General features: G+C 41.7%; 1 protein-coding gene across 1 annotated transcript in view; it reads right to left on the reverse strand.

Annotated features, from left to right (window-relative positions):
* Positions 1 to 22,970, reverse strand: part of LOC124258948 (replication factor C subunit 1-like) — a 47,224-nt gene that overhangs the window by 12,646 nt on the left and 11,608 nt on the right. Inside the window, 11 exon segments of the mRNA XM_046693020.1 lie at positions 1,830 to 1,924; positions 2,914 to 3,025; positions 3,494 to 3,594; positions 3,870 to 3,944; positions 3,947 to 4,151; positions 4,687 to 4,800; positions 5,073 to 5,252; positions 6,140 to 6,232; positions 6,605 to 6,763; positions 8,360 to 8,478; positions 8,778 to 8,814. Coding sequence (XP_046548976.1) covers positions 1,830 to 1,924; positions 2,914 to 3,025; positions 3,494 to 3,594; positions 3,870 to 3,944; positions 3,947 to 4,151; positions 4,687 to 4,800; positions 5,073 to 5,252; positions 6,140 to 6,232; positions 6,605 to 6,763; positions 8,360 to 8,478; positions 8,778 to 8,814 — 1,290 coding nt within the window.

Raw genomic sequence — 22,970 nt, forward strand, 5'->3', positions numbered from 1 at the left:
CCCAAGGCCGAGGGATCGAGCCGAGCCGGGCGATCCCACCCTCGACTTCTCTCCGCCCGTCCGAGTGGGTGAGGAACTCCTGCCGGAGACCTCCAACCGACTCACTTAACGAAGGACTTCATCGAGTCCATCTGCTGCTGAAACATAGACTCCATCAGTGACATGTCAAAACCACTCGAAGTGGCAGGAGAGGGGAAGGGCCACGGGATTTTTTTCCTTTTTGACACACGCTTGGACTTAGACGGGGAACCTGCGCCAGGTCCCTCCCCGCCACGATTTTCAGCGATAGAACAAGGTGTCGGCAGCCCGCCTCTTCTGGGCCCGGGGAAAAGGCCAGACAAATAGGACAGGAGTCAGCCTCATGGCCTGTCTTCTCCAGACAGGCCACGCAATCTAGTATGACTGTCGGCCCGGGGATACTCCCTCACAGACCGAACAGCATGAAAAGGCCTGAAACAAACACGCAAAAACATGTTAGTTAACGGCGCCAGCAGCAGATAAACACGAGAAAACATTGAAAAACTACGGAAGGTTACCACGAAAGTAATAGTTGGTTTTAATAATGCAATATTATTTATCATTATGGCACGCTTAAACTTCCCGCCATGGCAGAGCAACACGCATGCGTAAACCACGGAAAGTTCGCGATTTTGTATTAATACAAAGTCACAATTATGAAACAACCAACTGTAAAGCTTTACTGTTCTTGTTTTAGACAAATAAAGACCATACATACAGGTGGTGTCTCAGACATAGTCTCTTTTAACAGCTACCGCACGGCTCATGAATGGGTTACTCAAAACACGCCTGTTCACGGCCGTGACAGCAGAAGGAATGATGATACGGGTCTAGGAGCCTACCCAGTTGGTGCGCATGCTTAAGGGAGGTAACTCCGCGAGGTAGGGTCCGTGATAATAAATAAAAGAGTTTATTTATTGTACAATCTTTTATTCAAAAACATTGATACAACTGTCACAGGACATTTTTCAGCCGGAAAATGCATAATATGTACCCCAAGGACGCATCTCTCTGAAAAAGAATTACATATATTTCCCTGCAAAGAATATTTTCAATCTCATTAGTTACTTCTGGACAAAAGTTATACTTCAACTTGGCGTCGATTTTCCCAATACTACATACTGACTAATTTTAATCAGATTGATAGCCAATCTAATATTCCAAAGGACGTCTTAATCCTCTGTGACTAAATGATACCCAACATGGCTGCCAAATGTGGACCTACTTCACTTCCTGATTCGGGAAACCATCTGGCAGAAGAAAAATGGAACACTTATCGTAATATCTATTTTTCACGAAAGGCATCCCACTGGACTGGTGGTATGGAGACATGTGGGCTTCCACTCTACTTCGGTTACATCACTGTGTGCCAGTTATATAATGTGGGCAGGAACTTGGAAATATTTCTTTCTTAGACTTTTAACACTTTGGCGAGACCCATAGCACAGGTGCTCACATGTATCAAGTATCACTGCAAAAACCGGAAAATCAACACAGCAAACCTAAGGGACAGCGAATAGGACTGTCTTGGCTGACATGGCCATCTATGCCTCCAGTTCTGTCACAGTGACTTACATCAGGATGGTCCAATCCACAAAGCAGTCTTAATGGAAAGTTGATCATAACCTGTACTGTCACATAGTAGCAGGACTAAGGTCTCTTTGTTGGCTGGACCCTGGAGCAACCAGTGACTGGTGATGACAGCTTACAACACACACAAGCAAGATCACAACATTGCTCCTTCATCCACAGGACTACTACTGCTGTATCTATTACTGCTTTAATTGTGTGGCCATTCTGACCCGACTGACCTGGATGCCACCCCGGTCCTGGTTACCAGCCATGCCATCCACCTCGTCCATGATGATGCAGTGCTTGTGGCCTCCTGTGTCAGCCCTGGACGGACCTGAACAGGAAGATATTGTAATTGTAGAACACCACCAAATACACTTCTTAGAAAATGTTCAGAGATCGTGTCCTGCATGACATTTCTTATACTGAATTTTAACACCTTAATCTTAGTCCACTTCACTTCACTAGGTGTGACCTGGATGTGGATGCGTTATGGCCTGGATGTGGATGTGCTATGACATGGATGTGGATGTGTTATGGCCTGGATGTGGATGTGTTACGGCTTGGAACAGTGGATGTGTTATGGCCTGGATGTGGAACTGTCATGGCCTGGATGTGGAACCTTATGACCTGGATGTGGATGCGTTATAGCCTGGATGTGGATGAGTTATAGCCTGGATGTGGATGTGCTATGACATGGATGTGGATGTGTTATGCCCTGGATGTGGATGTGTTATGGCCTGGATGTGGAACTGTCATGGCCTGGTTGTGGAACCTTATGACCTGGATGTGGATGCATTATAGCCTGGATGTGGATGCGTTATGACCTGGATGTGAATGCGCTATGACCTGGATGTGGATGTGTTATGACCTGGATGTGGATGTGTTATGACCTGGATGTGGATGTGCTATGACCTGGATGTGGATGTGTTATGGTCATGACCTGGATGTGGATATGTCATGGCCTAAATGTGGAACTGTTATGGCCTGGATGTGGAACTGTTATGGCCTGGATGTGGAACTGTTATGGCCTGGATGTGGAACTCCTGTGACGTGGATGTGTTATGACCTGGATGTGGATGTGCTATGACCTGGATGTGGATGTGCTATGACCTGGATGTGGATGTGTTATGGCCTAAATGTGGAACTGTTATGGCCTGGATGTGGAACTGTTATGGCCTGGATGTGGATGCGCTATGACCTGGATGTGGATGTGTTATGACCTGAATGTGGATGCGTTATGACCTGGATGTGGATGCGTTATAGCCTGGATGTGGAACTGCTGTGATGTATTCTATGTTTTTGTACTTGTCTTTCACTCACCCATGAAGTCCACCAGTGTTGTGTTGTTCAGTGCCTCTGCCACAAATTCCTTCAAGCTTCTTTTTGACCGTGTGTCTGATGCATTCAGCTCAATATAGGAGAACCCAAGTTCCTGAAAGAGTTATACAGCTGTACATTGAATGAACATAGACATGAATTGTGCAAGGAACAGCTGTGAGGGACACAGTCCCAACATTTGTGGCCAACTAGCTGACATGACCCATGTTTTGGTACACACAGACACAGTAACACATTGGCATACAAAGTAGTTCCGTGAAGCAGAAGTCATGCAAGGACCTGTGTATATGTAAATAGTTACAATCCAACACTCTTCATCCTAAACTCTATGCATGATCATAATCACTTACAGTTTCAGCTTTCCTAAACTAGAGGCTCCTGACATTCAGATGTTTAAACATTTTCAATCAATCTAAGGATCAATAATTATTTTTGATATACAGATTAATTCCATTAGAGTCAGAAAAACTAGTACCTATCAGCAGGATTCATTAAGTAATGGAGAAAAGGCCAAGACAGGACTAAGTAATGGCTCTGTTGATGCTGATGCTGCAGACCTCACCTGACATACAAGTGTTGCCGTTGTGGTCTTCCCAACACCCGGGGGCCCAGAGAGAAGAGCTGCCCTGAAACCAGACCCATCATCTTTCCCAAAGAATTTACCTGAAAGAAGACAAGTATGGGGAGGAGTTTCATCGGGTGAGTTTGTTGTTTTAGTATTTAGGCCCTTAAACTTGTAACACTGAGTGGATGACACAGAACCCTTTGACTGTCAGGCTTATTTTTCTTCACTGTCATAAGATTTTCTTCGACAAGAACTTCTTTATGAATATTGATAGACGTGCAAGTTATTTCACTGTTAGTAACAGCTCAACTTTATCAGTGCAGCGTGTAACTACTGGAGTGTTTGCCAAGACAACATCAATGACTGTAATCACCTTGCGGCTTGGTTCCACTGGCTCTGTTATGATGCCACTGCCGCAGCCAACCGAGAAGCTTCTTGGCATTGCTCTGTCTCCTTGTTGACCAATGACCTGCCTGATACTGGTTGGTTTGTATTTGTCCACCCACAGTAACGACTCTCCTGATTGGTCAGATTTGGATGGTGATGGTTTTGAAGATTTTTTGCTTAATTCCTCAGAATGTTTTTCTTTTTTATGTGGAACATTGTTGTTTTCTTCTGATTTTCTCTTCTCCAGTTTTTGTTTTTCTAGTTTTTCCTACAAGAGCAGACGATATATCATTAAAATTCATCTTAAATGACAAATGAACATAAGTGTAAACAATGGTTGACAATATTAGGAAACAGGATACACAATGTCAAATACTTGAGATATGCATCATGTTTGAGTGCATGGTGTTTGAGTGAATGTTGTTTTTGGCCACAACAATATTCCCATCATTTGAAAGCAGCCCGAGACTCACTGAGTATAGGCATGAGTAACATGCTACATCTACACGGTACAACTACATACACACAATGACCACTCCATTCTATTCCAGTACCAGTTTGGAAGACCCATTGGGAGTATCTTCTGCTCACTAATTCATAGAACCTGTATCATATTGACATAAACAATTTGAGCAGAAACCTATACTCTCATGTGAGCAGTGTTTCACATCAGTTTCTCGGATACACCCTTACTGTTGTCCAAAGTGTTCAAAAGGGTTCCTTCAAATTTGAAATGCTGAAAAAGTTACCAAAATCATACATGTTGTTATGACCTTTGTCACCAACTTGAAGACAACTCTCACCTTCTTGGCATCTTCTTCTGCTTTCACCAGGTACTTGGACTTTTTTCCAGGCATCTTTCGAACCAGATCCAGGAGACCATCCTCGTCAAGCTGATGTGTCTTGAACTGATTCGCCTGCATCAATCAAAGGAAAAGGTCAAGGTCATAACATCAGAATGGGTTTCTGTACTGACCGATAAAGGCAGCGGAAGCACTCTCTTGAGAGGATTCGCCTATGCTGCCTCATGCATATGAATTCACTTTTAGCATTGTCTGTTGGCTGGAAATCACAAATGGACAAGTTAGATTGGGCTTTCACATTTTTACAAATATAGTTGTCATAGTTCTAGATCTTCACAGACGGGTACTACTAAAAGTAATAATAAATACAACAGTGGTAAAATCACCTTATTTAGTTTGCTCTCTCCAGCATCCCTCCCAACTACAATGTAGCTGGTTTTCTTGCTTATAGAACCAGTGACCTTGCCGCCATACTTCTCTACAAGACTCTTGGCGTCCTCCCGTTCCAGTGACTCCAGTACCCCGGTAATGACAAATGTCAGGCCCTCCAGACAGTTATCAGCTCCCTGGGGAACATTCATAGAGAAAATCACGGAGTCCCTACAGGATTCTCATATTCCACAGATTCATAACTTTTGGAGAAAACAAGGCTGGTAATTCTTTTCTCAACAATGATAATGTTTTAGAAAGTTGGAATTCATCTTAGATGAAACAATCTTAAATTCCTAGCATGTGTATCACAATTCTTTTGTAGCAGCTCATTCCTTCCCCAAGTACATCAACCTTCTCCTTGGCATGAAAATTGCCGACTGTATCTACCATCATGGGACTAAGCAGGCCCCTTCCATCAAACCTGCAGGGTAATGCAGGGTAATGCAGGATACTCCACTAACAAAACAATCTACACGGTACCAATAATGTCCCACCCAATCATGGTTGAGCCACACCCAAGACCCTACATGATATAAGTCCAACATGGGCCAAAATATTTTGATGTAATCCTGACCCTCCACACAACACACCTTGTACTAATCCTTCCTCATCCTGGATGTGGATAACAACCCTGCCTCATTCGAGCAATATGCCCCACCCCAGCAATATGTCAGGGTACCAATTTTAGCCCCACCCCAGCAATAGGTCGTGTACCAATTTTAGCCCCACCCTAGCAATAGGTCGTAGACACACCCCAGTACCAATTTTAGCCCCATCCCAGGAATATGTTGGTACCAATTTCAGCCCCACCCCAGCAATATGTCGGGTACCAATTTTAGCCCCACCCCAGCAATAGGTTAGGGTACCAAATTTAGCCTCCCCAGCCCCAGCAATAGGTCTGGTGCCAATTTTAGCCTCCCCACAATGTCGGTACCAATTTTACCCCCAGCAATATGTCGGTAGGGTACCAATACAATCCAAACTGTGACCCATCTCCGGCTATGTACAACTCATGCCTTACCTCTGGGATTTCCTTGGAGCCGAGGGCTGATGGACCTTCTCGGTGGAGGTACGCCCGGTAGCTTGCTCGGTTCACCAGCTTGGGAGTTCCTTCCTGAAACCAAACCAGAGATCATGTTAATGTCTCTAATACACTCTCCAGGAGGCACTTTTGTACCTGCAAACATTCATAGGCATTTCCTGGGCATTGTGCTGGGTACTGATCGACCCATGAAATAACCCAAAGAAGGAGTAAGAACATACTCTGAAACATCTTGTTTCTCATAAAAGAAGTAGACATCCATAATTTTTCCCCTTTATAATGAAATATCCCACTGCAAACATAACCCTGGAAGTTCCAGGACATCAATAAAGACAGGCAATCATGATAATGAACATTTTGATACCTATGTAACGCAATATTCTGCTAGGTTTTATGAAGTTAACTGTTGTACTAAATGTGTGGCAATTATCATCAGGCTTTCACCTTGGGACTGGTGGTAGACTTGGGAGAAGTCTTTGAAGGACTAGGTGACGAGGGAGATGTTTTCTTGCTTTCTGTTTTCACTGGGGATTTCTTTGGTGTGAAGACCATGTTGCTTCTGACTGGTGACTTCTTGGGTGACGGCTTCTTGAGTGGAGAAGTCTACATGGGAGGATAAATATTTGAATGTAAATCAGTGCAAGACTACCAATCAGGGGATCACAATTACCAGAGAGTCAACTGTCGAGGTAATGAGATAGTGTTGAAGCAATTCACAACGGCAGCAATTCTCATCTGTTACCTTTTAAACCACAGATAGAGATGCAAGTGAGTGAATGATGTTTTATGCTCCATCTACATTACAGCAGTCTGTAAATCATTCGAGTCCTGACCAGGAAAAACCAGTGATGTATAGCATGAACAACAATTCATGTTGTCAACATATGACACAAATGAACACGGTCATGCACAGTTAATCCAACAGCTTATGCAACACTAACTCCTTATCAATCCTACAAGCTGTGGATTATGTTGCAAATCCAAACAAACAAGAAGACAAAGTCATCAATATCCCCCGCAATGGCAAAATACTCTTCATGATTATGTCTACGAGTTATGATTATGTCAAATATTTAGGTGTGTATATAGAAAAGTGGAAGGAGAGAATTGAAAGGTTTTTAAACTTCTGCTCCAGAAAGCAGCATTATCACCAATTTCAGGCTAAGTCAAACTTGTTGGAAACGCCAAAAATATTTTATTCAGAATTTCAGAACTACCAAAAGGCACCAGTACACCACCAGACCAATCTATGTGCCAAGTTTGGTGAAGAAACATTGAACGGTTTTAGAGTTCTGCTCCGGAAAAGAGCACAACCACCAATTTCAGTCTAAGTCAAACTTGTTGCCATGGAAACGCCAAAAATATTTAATTCAGAATTCCAAAACTACCAAAAGGCACCAGTACACCACCAGATCCATGTATGTGCCAAGTTTGGTGAAGAAATATTGAATGGTTTTAGAGTTCTGCTCTGGAAAAGACAAATGTGCACGGACGGAGTCCATTTTAATACCCCCCGCAAAACGCGTTGCGGGGGATAAAAAATCAGTGTGATGTCAGTATACAGCTCACCAGGATATGTAGTGCACAATTTGAAAAACAAAGATGGACACTGAATTTATCCAACTGTCCTGGGTCCCAATCAACAAAGCGTGTGTAACATTCTGACCTGTCGTAACTCTATAGCTTATCATAGGCTAACTTACGAAAGTCATAGAGCTGCAAACACTTGTGGATCAGGACTCAGATACTGGACGGGCAGCCCATGACAAACTGACTTGTGTTTCGGTCAAGATGAGTGAGTGAGTGAGTGAGTGAGTGAGTGAGTGAGTGAGTGAGTGAGTGAGTGAGTGAGTGAGTGAGTGAGTGAGTGAGTGAGTGAGTGAGTGAGTGAGTGAGTGAGTGAGTGAGTGAGTGATTGAGTGAGTGAGCGAGTGAGGAGCGTTTAGCAGTGATATTCCAGCAATATGAGTGGCAGGAGTTTGGTTTACCATGGGGACACCAGAAATGGGCTTCACACATTGTACCCATGTGGAGAATCGAACTCGGGTCTTCGGCGTGATGAGTGGACGCTTCAACCACTAGGCTACCCCCTCGCCCCTCGAGCACAATAAGAAAACCCTCATAAAACCAAACTTTTCCAGCGACCTGTTCAAGTTCCAAACAAAGTGAATTCTATGCAATATCTAGCAACAGCCATACCTTCCCACTTTTAGGTGTGTCAGGCACAATGACAGTAGATTTCTTGCTGGGTTTTTCTGGAGTGTCTTCCACCAAGGTCTTCATACGACTTGACAGCTTCCTTGACAGACTCTTGTCTCCTGAACACATGAAGAAGAAATACAATATTGGGACCATAGACTAAAGGGGAATTAGTGGAGTTAATATTTCTCTGTAGAAGCAAATCAGCTAAAGTCTGCACCACACTGATCAAATTTTATCCACAACATCATACAGGCCAACAGGGTGAGAAACACTTGAGTCTGCTCTACCCAGATGCCCTGTGAGGCAATGATCACTGGGAATACTCTATTCATTGAAACAAACTATGGAAACTTTACCTGCCTGCAAATGTGGTGGAACAAGGTATATAAGTTAGGTAGAAAACAAGGTACTTTACCTTCTCCATTTACTTTATCGGGCGACTCTTTCTTCACCTGAGACAAAACAACTGATTGTTAATAATTTATTTGTAGTTTATAAGGCTTTAAAACTTATAATCCGACTGCATCATGAGCAGTTAGTGAAATATTCCATAAACATGTTCATAATTTTCACTTGTCTCGAACATCTAAACAATCTGAAAAGAAATGAAGGAAACTGATTTTCATTTCCTCCAGTGTTCATGTTTACATCTCAGGCCTCCAGATAAGGGGCATATGTACGGATATAAAATAAGCAAGATGCCTTAAGAAATAAGTAAGAAAACGTAGCAGATACGCACCACTGCAATGTTGTACGGTCTTAGAATCATTTACAGACGGATTTATTTGAAAAAGTATCGTTATATTGTTTACTGACCTGTTTACACAAGAAGTAGCAAGGTTGTGGTGCATATATGAAACAAAACACACGATTGCTGATACTCCATTAAATTCCATTCTGTACTCTAAATGTACTCTTATTGTTTTCCAATACTCCTGTATTGATAAAATAAGGAGTACATACTCCTGACCATGAAAAATTATCTGGAGCCCTGCATCTTGTTAATACATTCTACAAGTGCCAGTCTTTGCTTGTCATGTATTAGAATTTAAAATCCATTTTCACCAAATTACAAACATATTATTTCTGGAATAAAAATTTCAAATGACAAACCATCAAATGATAAAGACTCTCAAGGCTAAAAAGATATATGAAAAAAAGGCGGCATTACTGTGATGGCGGTTTATAACCTCAAAGTGATTTACTGAAAGTTTTGACCTTAAATACAGGCAGAAAATTATACAACTGCAGACCATTATTGTGATGTCAGAAAGAATACAGGTAAATAATGTGTGTTGTTCGTAACAAAAACATTGTCTTGTTTTACTTTAACAGTGAAGTATGTGGTGCTGTCAACTTGAGCCTGCACTATCTGTATTTAATAATCTGAGGTACCTACTATCACATTGTCTTGTTCTACTTTAACAGTGAAGTATGTGGTGCTGTCAACTTGAGCCTGCACTATCTGTATTTAATAATCTGAGCTACCTACTATCACATTGTCTTGTTCTACTTTAACGGTGACCAATGTGGTGCTGTCAACTTGAGCCTGCACTATCTGTATTCAATAATCCGAGGCTACCTACTATCACATTGTCTTGTTCTACTTTAACAGTGAAGTATGTGGTGCTGTCAACTTGAGCCTGCACTATCTGTATTTAATAATCTGGGCTACCTACTATCACACTGTCTTGTTCTACTTTAACAGTGAAGTATGTGGTGCTGTCAACTTGAGCCTGCACTATCTGTATTCAATAATCTGGGCTACCTACTATCACATTGTCTTGTTCTACTTTAACAGTGAAGTATGTGGTGCTGTCAACTTGAGCCTGCACTATCTGTATTTAATAATCTGGGCTACCTACTATCACATTGTCTTGTTCTACTTTAACAGTGACCAATGTGGTGCTGTCAACTTGAGCCTGCACTATCTGTATTTAATAATCTGAGCTACCTACTATCACATTGTCTTGTTCTACTTTAACAGTGAAGTATGTGGTGCTGTCAACTTGAGCCTGCACTATCTGTATTTAATAATCTGAGCTACCTACTATCACATTGTCTTGTTCTACTTTAACAGTGAAGTATGTGGTGCTGTCAACTTGAGCCTGCACTATCTGTATTTAATAATCTGGGCTACCTACTATCACATTGTCTTGTTCTACTTTAACAGTGAAGTATGTGGTGCTGTCAACTTGAGCCTGCACTATCTGTATTTAATAATCTGAGCTACCTACTATCACATTGTCTTGTTCTACTTTAACAGTGAAGTATGTGGTGCTGTCAACTTGAGCCTGCACTATCTGTATTTAGTAATCTGGGCTACCTACTATCACATTGTCTTGTTCTACTTTAACAGTGAAGTATGTGGTGCTGTCAACTTGAGCCTGCACTATCTGTATTCAATAATCTGATCTACCTACTACTGTAAACGTACTTATTTTCGCGTGGTGCAATTTTCGCGGAATTGACAGTTTAGACTACATCGCGCGGTCAATTATTCGCGCAATCAGTAATTGCCGGAACTGCCAGCTGTCTCTTTGGACGCCACTAATAGCAGTGAAAACAAACAGAGTGGCTTAACCTGTCAGGCGGCGTTTATTGCTTACTCACAGGAAATCCCTATCTGTGCGATATACTAGTACACAGTAATCCGTTTACTCACGGAAGAGATGAAAAACACATCAGTCTTATGTTCCGAATTCTGACGATCTGATGAATTAACTTCTACTGTATATGAAGCTCTTTGTGATTTCAAACAAGCTGGGTTGTTGTGAATGAGATGATTGAGTGTTAAGTGACTATTCGCTTCATGATGTACTGGTAAATAAAATCTTAATGAATAAATAAAATACTGCTGTATTATTTCTTTCCGAGTCGTTTCATGGTAATCTGTTTTGTATCAAACCATCTGTCATTTGACCAATTTCCATGGCGGCCACAACACACATTGCTGTTTTCGCTAATTCGGCAATGGGATTTAGCTCATTATTTAATTATGTTTTGGGAAATCCATTACAGCGACAGTTAAGTATGATCCTTCATGCTACTATCAGTCATCATTTTAAGTTTCCCGTAGATTTCGGTCTTCAAACTTGATGTGTTATGGTAACAACTCAGGGGCGAGCGTGGCAAGACTGAATGAATGACAGGTTTATTCGCGGTGTATAAATTTTCGCGCTAAAATGTTTTGCGCGAAAAGCGCGAAAATAAAACCTGCGCGAAATATAATACGTTTACAGTATCTCACTAATGTCAAGTATCAGAAATAGTTTTACTGTGGGGGAATCATTGACATATTTGCGCTTGATATTATGGTAATCTTGCTGGGCTATCTTCGTTTGGGGAATGAGAAGATAGACACTGTGTCGTCACATTTCTCCAAAACATCAATGAACACTTAAGGCAGCTAAAGAGCCAACACTGACACGTCATTACACTCTATCTATCTATCTATCACTGTGGATAATCTACCTACAACAATAAGTTGGGAGACTGGCAATGTTTGATGATGTTTTTCTTTTCAAAACTCAATACAACATCATAAAATCAGAAGATTACAACAAAAGCATCACTTTCCCATGAAATCATACTTCCATTTCAATCCCTGTAAATATGACAAATAGTAACATGAGAATAATAATTTTATCTTGGAGAACAGTTCTTTCAGTAAAACACAAATTCTAGTACTTTTGGTGGAGGAGTGCCATCTGGGATTTGAAATCACCCTCTCGGAGTAAGGGACCTAATCAGCAGCCCGTGACGACATGGTAGCCACCGATGGGAATCGATGCAAACAGTACTAGTGTCTGTACTTCACTTAGAAACAAACAGTTATCCAAATACAACATGTTACATTTGACCACTCTGTAAAAGGCATTGTCCATTCAAAAGCATTATCGAGACGCAGCTACATCATTCCTTCCAAATTGATCATTTACTGGAGCCATGTGTCCAGTAAAAGCAAAAGTATTTCTGACAACTTTGTTTACCAGTCATATGTTTTCCTTCCCTTTGCCATCCGTCCTCTAATTTGTATTTAGAACCTGAGGCAACACGTTTAATGTAAGAAATTCTCTTAAGCTGAACAAGCACCCATAACTTTGCAGTGGGTAGAAATATACTTAACTTCTTTCATGTAGCTCCAGATAATTTTTCAACAACAGGTGTATGTACTCCGTATTTTTCAAAATAAGAGTACTGGAAAATCTTAAGAGTACATTTAGAGTACTGAATGGAATTTAATGGAGTATCAGCAATTCATATACTGTAAACGCACTTATTTTCGCTGGTGCAATTTTCGCTGAATTGACAGTTTAGACTACATCGCAAGGTCAATTATTCAAGCTAATCAGTAATTGCCGGAACTGCCAGCTGTCTCTTTGGTCAGCGCCACTAATAGCAGTGAAAACAAACAGAGTGGCTTAACCTGTCAGGGCGGCGTTTATTGCTTACTCACAGGAAATCCCTATCTGTGCGATATACTAGTACACAGTAATCCGTTTGCTCACGGAAGAGATGAAAAACACATCAGTCTTATGTTCCGAATTCTGACGATCTGACGAATTAACTTCTACTGTATATGAAGCTCTTTGTGATTTCAAACAAGCCGGGTTGTTGTGAATGAGATGATTGAGTGTTAAGTGACTATACGCTTCATGATGTACTGGTAAATAAAATCTTAATGAATAAATTAAAATACTGCTGTATTATTTCTTTCTGAGTCGTTTCATTTTGTATCAAACCATCTGTCATGTGACCAATTTCCATGGCGGCCACAACACACATTGCTGTTTTCGCTAATTCGGCGATGGGATTTCGCTCATTATTTAATTATGTTTTGGGAAATCCATTACAGCGACAGTTAAGTATGATTCTTTATGCTACTATCAGTCGTCATTTTAAGATTCCCGTAGATTTCTGTCTTCAAACTTAATGTGTTATGGTAACAACTCAGGGGCGAGCGTGGCTAGACTGAATGAATGACAGGTTTATTCGCGGTGTATAAATTTTCGCGCTAAAATGTTTTTGGGTGCCGGAAAAATAAAACCTGAGCTTAAATATAATACGCTTACAGTATGCACCACAACATTGCTACTCTTGTGTAAACAGGTCAATAAACAATAAAACAATACTTTTTTCAGATAAATATGTCTGTAAATTATTCTAAGACCATACATCATTGCTGTGGTGCGTATCTGCTACTTTTTCTAAATTATTTCCTACCGTATCGTGTATATTTTTTATCCGTACATACACTCTTTCGTGTCATGAATTATACACAACACAAGGATTTTTTATGTAGTAAAAGCCAGGCACTGATCTTCTTCAAAGATCTAGGTTGAGTTGACAAATAAGGGTTAATAAGACAAAAATTCAATTTTGTTTAAGTGTCTTGTATGTTGACAAAATAATAGGTTGTATTTTTCAATATTATCTAGCACAGGTGCATTCTTGACATGGCTAAATCGAGCCCTGCCATAACAAATCAATGAATAGAGACATGAAATTGAAACAGACTATAGTGCCCTAGCTTCAGTCTATATTTAGCTCTCTTGCGTGGTGTATATAAGACTAACATTGCCCCAGCTAGCTTGAGGCAGGCGTAGCTGTGTGGGTACTTCGTTCCTATAGAACCTTTCAAACACGTTGAAACTGTAACCACTTCCCCTTGGGGAGGTGTAGAACCCACTGGCGCTGTCCTGTCTTTTTGGGTCAAACTGGGTGCAGACTAGGTGACTATGGAAGTGCCATGCTTTCACTGATTTTAATGGTCATTGGTCTTTCAAAGAAAGTTTCATGTGGGGTATTGTTCAAATTAACAGTTCCTGGGTTCAAGTCTCACAATGTGGAACATGTTTTTTTAATTTTTGAGATTATTTTTTTTAAATGATAAGATGGCTTAAGAACCTTCTTTGGCCCTAGGGAAATGAAATTTTGTCATTTACAGAAAATTTAAAAATATTGGTATAACAAAAATATCAGTTAGTTCAAATGACTAATAACGAGCCTTTTTTCAAACACTTTGGAGTTGATAACTTTTAAGTTGATCTACTATATAGAGTAATCTAGATCATTTTCTTACCCTAAGGATTACATATTCTTGAAATTAGCTGAAGAGGAGTAACGGGTAGCATTCTATTTTTGTTTGATACAGCTAGGGTTGCTGGGTCTCAAAATTAGTTGTATTATGCTAACACAGTACAAACATGGGTATTAATAGCTTTCACTGTTTGACCAAAGTTCCCTTACTATACTACAGTATTGACATCCAATGATCGAGGGAAAAATACCAGCGCCTTGAGCATGCACTACTTGCCTGGATATGTGCGCTATATAAATATCCTATAATAATAATAATTTGCCTTTGTGACTATGAGTCACTGAATCTACTCTTTACAGTCTAACAAAGACACATCATATCACATCATAACTTCAAAAGATTGTCTGTCAGGAGTTTTTTTACTACAGTAATGAACTACGGCTTTTTCAAATTTTAATTAGAAACAGTAAAACTCAACTGTATATCTTATGGTAATAGTCCGCTTACATGGCGCTCATATCCAGGCACATTGCCTTCCCACGGCATTACGTACATTACTATCCCCATTCCCCGGTCATAGGATACTATCGTACTTTCCCATACTCTTTCAACTCCCTGGGATCATGCAGCCATGCTGCCTGTTAGGCGCAATGAACTAAACACTTACATTGCCAGCAAATCCTCACGGGTACCCATTTAACAGCTGGGTGAACTGAGACAATGTAGATCTGAGTACCGTGTCCAAGGATACTACACCAATGTGCCCAGCTCGGGACATGAACCTAGATGCCCCCACCAGGGTTCGAACCCGGCCTTCAGCTGATAGGCAGACACCTTGGTTGAAGAGTAGGATTTATGTCCCCAGCAAACATGGTTTTAAGAGTAGGGATTTATGCCCCTGAGTAAACATGGTTGAAGAGTAGGATTTATGCCCCGAGTAAACATGTTTTAAGAGTAGGGATTTATGCCCCTGAGTAAACATGGTGGAAGAGTAGGGACTTATGCCCCTGAGTAAACATGGTTGAAGAAAAGGATTTATGCCCCTGAGTAAACATGGTTTAAGAGTAGGGATTTATGCCCCTGAGTAAACATGGTTTAAGAGTAGGGATTTATGCCCTGAGTAAACATGGTTGAAGAATAGGATTTATGCCCCTGAGTAAACATGGTTGAAGAATAGGGATTTATGCCCCTGAGTAAACATGGTTTAAGAGTAGGGATTTATGCCCCGAGTAAACATGGTTTAAGAGTAGGGATTTATGCCCTGAGTAAAACATGGTTGAAGAATAGGGATTTATGCCCTGAGTAAACATGGTTGAAGAGTAGGGACTTATGCCCCTGAGTAAGCATGGTTGAAGAGTAGGATTTATGCCCCTGAGTAAACATGGTTGAAGAATAGGATTTATGCCCCTGAGTAAACATGGTTGAAGAGTAAGGATTTATGCCCCCTGAGTAAACATGGTTTAAGAGTAGGGATTTATGCCCCTGAGTAACCATGGTTGAAGAGTAGGGACTTGTGCCCCTGAGTAAGCACGGTTGAAGAGTAGGGACTTATGCCCCTGAGTAAACATGGCTGAAGAATAGGATTTATGCCCCTGAGTAAACATGGTTGAAGAATAGGGATTTATGCCCCTGAGTAAACATGGTTGAAGAGTAGGGACTTATGCCCCTGAGTAAACATGGTTGAAGAAAAGGGATTTATGCCCCTGAGTAAACATGGTTGAAGAAAAGGGATTTATGCCCTGAGTAAACATGGTTTAAGAGTAGGGATTTATGCCCCGAAAGTAAACATGGTTTAAGAGTAGGATTTATGCCCCTGAGTAAACATGGTTGAAGAGTAGGGATTTATGCCCCTGAGTAAACATGGTTGAAGAGTAGGGATTTATGCCCCTGAGTAAACATGGTTGAAGAGTAGGGATTTATGCCCCTGAGTAAACATGGTTGAAGAGTAGGGATTTATGCCCCTGAGTAAACATGGTTGAAGAGTAGGGATTTATGCCCCTGAGTAAACATGGTTGAAGAGTAGGGACTTATGCCCCTGAGTAAACATGGTTGAAGAATAGGGATTTATGCCCCTGAGTAAACATGGTTTAAGAGTAGGGATTTATGCCCCCAGTAAACATGGTTTAAGAGTAGGGATTTATGCCCCTGAGTAAACATGGTTGAAGAGTAGGGACTTGTGCCCCTGAGTAAGCACGGTTGAAGAGTAGGGACTTATGCCCCTGAGTAAACATGGTTGAAGAGTAGGGATTTATGCCCCTGAGTAAACATGGTTGAAGAGTAGGGATTTATGCCCCTGAGTAAACATGGTTGAAGAGTAGGGACTTATGCCCCTGAGTAAACATGGTTGAAGAAAAGGGATTTATGCCCCTGAGTAAACATGGTTTTAGAGTAGGGATTTATGCCCCTGAGTAAACATGGTTTAAGAGTAGGATTTATGCCCTGAGTAAACATGGTTGAAGAGTAGGACTTGTGCCCCTGAGTAAACATGGTTGAAGAGTAGGGATTTATGCCCCTGAGTAAACATGGTTGAAGAGTAGGGATTTATGCCCCTGAGTAAACATGGTTGAAGAGTAGGGATTTATGCCCCTGAGTAAACATGGTTGAAGAGTAGGGATTTATGCCCCTGAGTAAACATGGTTGAAGAGTAGGGATTTATGCCCCTGAGTAAACATGGTTGAAGAGTAGGGATTTATGCCCCTGAGTAAACATGGTTGAAGAGTAGGGACTTATGCCCCTGAGTAAACATGGTTGAAGAGTAGGGATTTATGTCCCTGAGTAAACATGGTTGAAGAGTAGGGATTTATGCCCCTGAGTAAACATGGTTGAAGAGTAGGGACTTATGCCCCTGAGTAAACATGGTTGAAGAGTAGGGATTTATGCCCCTGAGTAAACATGGTTGAAGAGCTGGATTTTGTGGGGGCATCCCACGAGGCCAACATTTGTACCAAATAGACATGTGGAAAGATGCGCCAGGCCGACTTGCCGGTATCCTTTGAAGCATTTAACGCCAATTATCATTGTTTTGACAGTATGACATTTCAGTGAATTTAGCTCATGACGAGTTCACCACTTACTGAATATATTGAGCTTGAGTCTGAGCTCACCAGTTTAGTTTAAAAACAAGTTCACCACTTAATAAGTTTACTTTGGAAAGGGTTTGAGTTCAACACTTGAATGCTTATTAGTGAACATTTTTCACAAAGAATACAAATAAAGGAATTATACATTTACAAAACCATGCATTCCCAATCATGACTCAAGCACACATAGATCTTGAGTTCATTTCATCCCACCGTGGAGGAAGAATATTAGTGAATCAAGGTTACATGCTGAAGTGCAATAAGAAGAGACATTCCTGGCAATAGTGGGAATACATGTTGAAGACCTGTCCTGTAAGACTGTCCACAGAAAACAACATCTTGACCAAGCAATGAGCAAGTCATAACCATCAACGGGTAGATGTTGATATAATGGTAAGATGGTCATAATGTATATCATTTTAATATTTGTTTTCAATCTTAATTTGAAGTTTTTGGGCTATGGTATAACATTTTTGGGTATAACACTTATCAGACTATTTCCTCTCTCATGACATTATAAAACATTTTCAGTTCCTTTAACAGTGTTGTACACTCCCCAAAATTTTCAACCAGACAACTGGTCTGGTAACTCTCAAAAGTTACCAGACCAGCTGGAAAAGATACCAGCCCAGAATTTTCAGGATTAAGATAAAATATAAAGGAGGTAAATAGGAGGAGGGAACTGTTTAATGTCAGGTTATTGTCACAATAACACGTTTTTAAATGTTTTTAGTCATTATATACATTACAAAATACGCTGATTCAACAGCCAGATCATCGGTGCAACTTTTTAAAATGACCGTCCGGGCAAAAAAACAGATCCGTCCGGACGGTCGGGCAGGCGAGGAGTTTACAGCGCTGCCTTTAAACAGCTGAAACAGACCATTGAGACCATCAAGGACCTTAAGTGTATAAAATGTACATGTTTGTGTGATGATGTAATGAAAATATTATATACTGTAAATAAACACATCATCTTGCCAGCCGTACATAACTTTTCGCCCAACTTATTTTTGACATGTACCCTCAGATTTAATCCCCCACTGCCATTGTCTCTCTAATCCTTGGCTAAATTGGCAAGGGTAAAATGCGCCAGGCCAACTTGCCAGGAGGGACTGAAACCCGACAAAATTTACCCAATTATCGGCCTGGCAGTAGCTCCCTGATTATATGCCCTTGATTAAACATGGTTCAAGAGCTGGGATTTATGCCTTTTCTGTAAGTGATACCTTATATCATATCATAATAACTTATCTAAAGGATAGGCAATTATCATCTAAAAATCGATAAAGTAAAAATCGATATTTTTATACTTATCCTGATTCATGATCTTTTGCTTATCTCCCTTTCCCTTGCGAATGGTAGTGGAACACTTGAATCCCTTGAAGTTCCTGAAGCGGACGTAAAAATACACTCACCCACGAGTTACCTCCCTTTTCCAGCGTTAACAGTCATGTGACCAGCCTTACTTGTCACTCTCTCCTGAATTTTCTGCCCAAGCACTTGGATCTGCTGTGCAATCCGAAGTGTTTCCAGCGGGGAGGTCGGGAGGGCTTGATCTCATGAGTCAGGATAAGTATAAAAATATCAATTTTACTTGAAAAATTACATATTTTTTCTTATCCTGACTCATGATCATTTGCATATAGAATCCGGCGGATTGGTGGTGGGTCAGGCCACTTCCTGGATTCATCAGCTGTCCTTAGATACGTCCTGTATCTCCCCCATGGGAACTGTGTAGCGGCATGTCCGAGATCCTATTCTTCCAACTTCCGTTATAACACGGGGGGAGCACTTCTTGTCTTACTTCCATCTCAGACCAGTTGAATCATCTTGATTCATTCGGCTTCAGATAAACTAGTATCTTCTTATTACTAGATATCTTATAACAACCCACAGATTATGATAAGATCTTTATCATAAATGAGTTGCGACCCCTTCACGTACAGGTAAAAGATCTTTACCCATACAGGATCTTTAATCACTCATGCTAGTCTGTCCTAGACTGTGTGCATGGACTTTCAAACTAATACTTTTCCTTAGTAAAAGTTATCAACAAGTCAATGTGATAAAGGGTGAGATTTTCCAACTCAGCGCCTTTGAGGAACCATTAGTTGCTGTGCTACAATGAGAGGCCCAAATTGGTGAATGTCTGAGACGTCTTCAGTGGCTATGTCTCGGAGGTAGTGGTTGGCAAACACCTTATCCGACTTCCAAAAGCAGCCCTCCATAATTGCTGATATAGAGCAATTTCCATGCAGAGCCAATGTTGACGCCAGTGCTCTGACTTTGTGTGGGTTGGAAGCTCTAGGAGGTTCTAGTCCTGTTGCTTTATAGGCTCTCAATATGACGGCTCTCATCCAGAACGATATCGTCGTTCTTGAGACTTCTACTGATGTCTCTGTGGATAATGGGATGAACAGGCACTTGAATTTTCGTCTCCTTGTCTTTGTCTTTTGAAGATATATCTTCAGGGCTCTGACCGGACACAAGGATAGGTCCTCTATATCCTCTGGTCCAAGGATTGTAGATAGCGCTGGTACGTGGAACTGTCTATCTGGCTGACCAGGTAGTTGGTTCTTGGCAATAAAATCCCATCTAAGTCCTGATGAACTGCAGCAGGTTGCCCCGTGTCGAATCTGGTTCGACCAAAGTCCAGCGCATGTATCTCTGATATTTGAGCTGCCGTGGCTAGCGCAAGCAGGAACAGAATCTTCTGTGTCACCAGCTCGAAGGAAGTCTGATCTAGAGGTTCTTAGGCATCACTTGTAAGATGACGCAGAATTACATTCAGATCCCAGGCCGGAGCTCTGAACTTCTTTGCTGGTCCTCCAGTTTAAAAGATCTCAGCAGAGCAAGTAATTCTGGGTCAACTTGATGCCTGTTTTCATGGTAATCACTGTACTGATGGAAGCGAGGTATGTAGATAATGTCGAACCTTTCAGATGTCTAGTCTGTCTAAGATGACACAGGTATTCCGTCACATGAGGATGAGTAGCTTTCATAGCAATGAAGCCTTTCCGCCTTGCATAAGTCTCAAACTTCAGCCACTTGTCATCATACAAGTTACGAGTAGATCTGCGTAACGCTAGCGTAACTGCCTTGGCTGCCCTGGAGGAGTATCCTCTTTTCTTCAAACATGTTTTGATACGGTCCACACGTGTAGCTGGAGCAGTGTTGGGTTTTCGTGGACTTGCTTGGTGTGCGGATGTATGAGTAGGTTCGGCCAATCTGGTAACTTGATTGTTGGACTTCCAAGATCTTCTATTAGGTCTAGGAACCATACTCTCGCTGGCCAGTATGGCGCGACCAAGGTCAGTTGTAGCCCCTGTGTCTGTTTGATCTTCAACAGTACTTTCGGTAGTAATATCAGTAATGGAAACGCATAAGCGTTTAGTCCTTCCCATGATATGTTCAGTGCATCTGTTGCCCAGGCTTGAGGATCTGGAACTGGTGAGACAAACGTCTGTAGTTGTTTGTTGAACCTCGTGGCAAACAGGTCTATGCGTGGGGATCCTATTTCCCTTATGATGTGCCGAAAGGCTTCTGGATGGAGCATCCATTCCGTAGGTGACGTCTGCAAGTACGTTCTTGGCTCCGGGTATGTGACACCCCTTTATCCAGATGTTTGCCTCCTCCGTGATGTCAAACAACTGGGATGTGAGCTGTAGCAGGCTTGGTGATCTTGTAGATCCTTGCTGATTTATGGAGAATGCCACTGTAGAGTTGTCCGTGTGGACCATCAGCATTCTGTTGATCAGCGAGCTCGACCATAGTTGCAAGGCGTTGATCACAGCTTTCATCTCCAGCAGATTGATGTGAAGATGCTGCTCTGTTTGGACCACTTCCTTGATGGAACTAGATTGTTGAGATGTGCACCCCAACCTTGTATCGATGCGCCTATGTAGAGATGTGTGTCAAAGGCCGGCTCTTGTAAATAGGTCCCTCCACAGACGTTCGACCTGTGGGTCCACGAAAGTAGGTAACTCTTAAGATTGTCTGGCAGCAAGATAGGGTCGACGCTGTCTAGATGTTTTGTCAGGAACTGTTGCAGCGGCCTTAGCTGTAACCTTCCTGTGCGAGTCAAGTAGTGTGCCGAGGTTAGTAGACCGAGTAGACATTGCCATGTTCGTAGTGTTGCTGCTTGTGGAACATGGCTTGTATCTTGACCCAATGATCTTCTGGACCACAATTTGATTCTGTGTTGTGGTAATTCTTATTCCAAACAATTGAAGATCTTGTTTGATTCTAACTTCAACTTCATCAGGTTCACTAGCCATCCTAGTTGCATGAGCAACTTAATTGTGAAGTTCAGCTGCTGTCTGAGTTGATTGGCACTTTGAAGAACCTGTATGCAGTCGTCCAGATAACCGGCACTGCGTAGACCTGATGCTGCAGATAGGTGCAGATAGGCTTGGTTATTTGTATGAATAATCATAGAGCCGATGATATTCCAAACGGTAGGACGTTCCATTGTAAGTGCTAACCTCTGATTGCAGTGATGATACATCATTCTTCCCCTTATATACGCAGCGATCTGTGTTGATCAGCATACATCGAAGCGTTGTCTATTTATAGCAAGGCTGGCTCCAGTGTAGCATCGCAGGGGACAGGTACTGATACCGACTTTTATCAGCGACAACTTCCAAAATAAACATCGTTTATCCTGCTGTCAAGGCTAGACATCTATTAGATTCCCATGAGGATAACAGGCCGTAGTTGTATACTGTTTCCAAGGCTGCCGATGAAGTATTTCCCCGTATCACGAGTTTGTTTACAAGTCAGTAAACTTGCTGGTGCCTGCTCTGTCAATGGGAGGCATTGTCTGACGTGGACCAATCAGCTTCAAGCATGACGTCACCGGTGTTGTAGCAAGTTGGCCTCCACAAATTCTGGTGCAATAAGTTGGTTGAGTAAAAGCGCGCGTAATTCTAACGCCACTCATATAAACCTCTTGAATAAGGGTTGCTCCAAGTGTAAATTCTTGTTCAGTGGTATAAATCACGTATTCCCATTGTGGATAATATAAACCAGCATGACGAAGGAGGCTGTTGAGACGTACGTCTGTATGGATCTTGAAGAAATACCGATGTTGAATCTAGTTGATAGGATATAAATCCTAATCCCCATGCTGAGTGACGAGTGTTAATAATATCATCTGTACGTCCGTTCAAGTATTCTTGAAGGCCTTGTTAACCTTAAGCCCTTTACAAAGGTCGCCTTGAGGTTCTCCAGTACTTGAGATATCGGGCTTCATGGGTGATATCATATTGGGAGTCGTAAGTCATCAGCCGTATATGCCGTGACGCCTCTGTTGGGTTGGAGTGAGTGAGTGAACGATAATATCCGCAGGCCATCTGCTACCCGGTATAAGACCTCAGCATCCGCGTAGATGAAGGGATTCCTTTCATCAAGTAGGTTGTCGTCCGAAACTGAACCTATTACAGGTGTAAGGTTTGTGCAGGTTGTAGAGTTGTGCAGGTTG

Source organism: Haliotis rubra, unplaced genomic scaffold (assembly GCF_003918875.1).
Source record: "Haliotis rubra isolate DU_JTF1 unplaced genomic scaffold, ASM391887v1 Scf1178, whole genome shotgun sequence".
NCBI lineage: Eukaryota > Metazoa > Mollusca > Gastropoda > Lepetellida > Haliotidae > Haliotis > Haliotis rubra.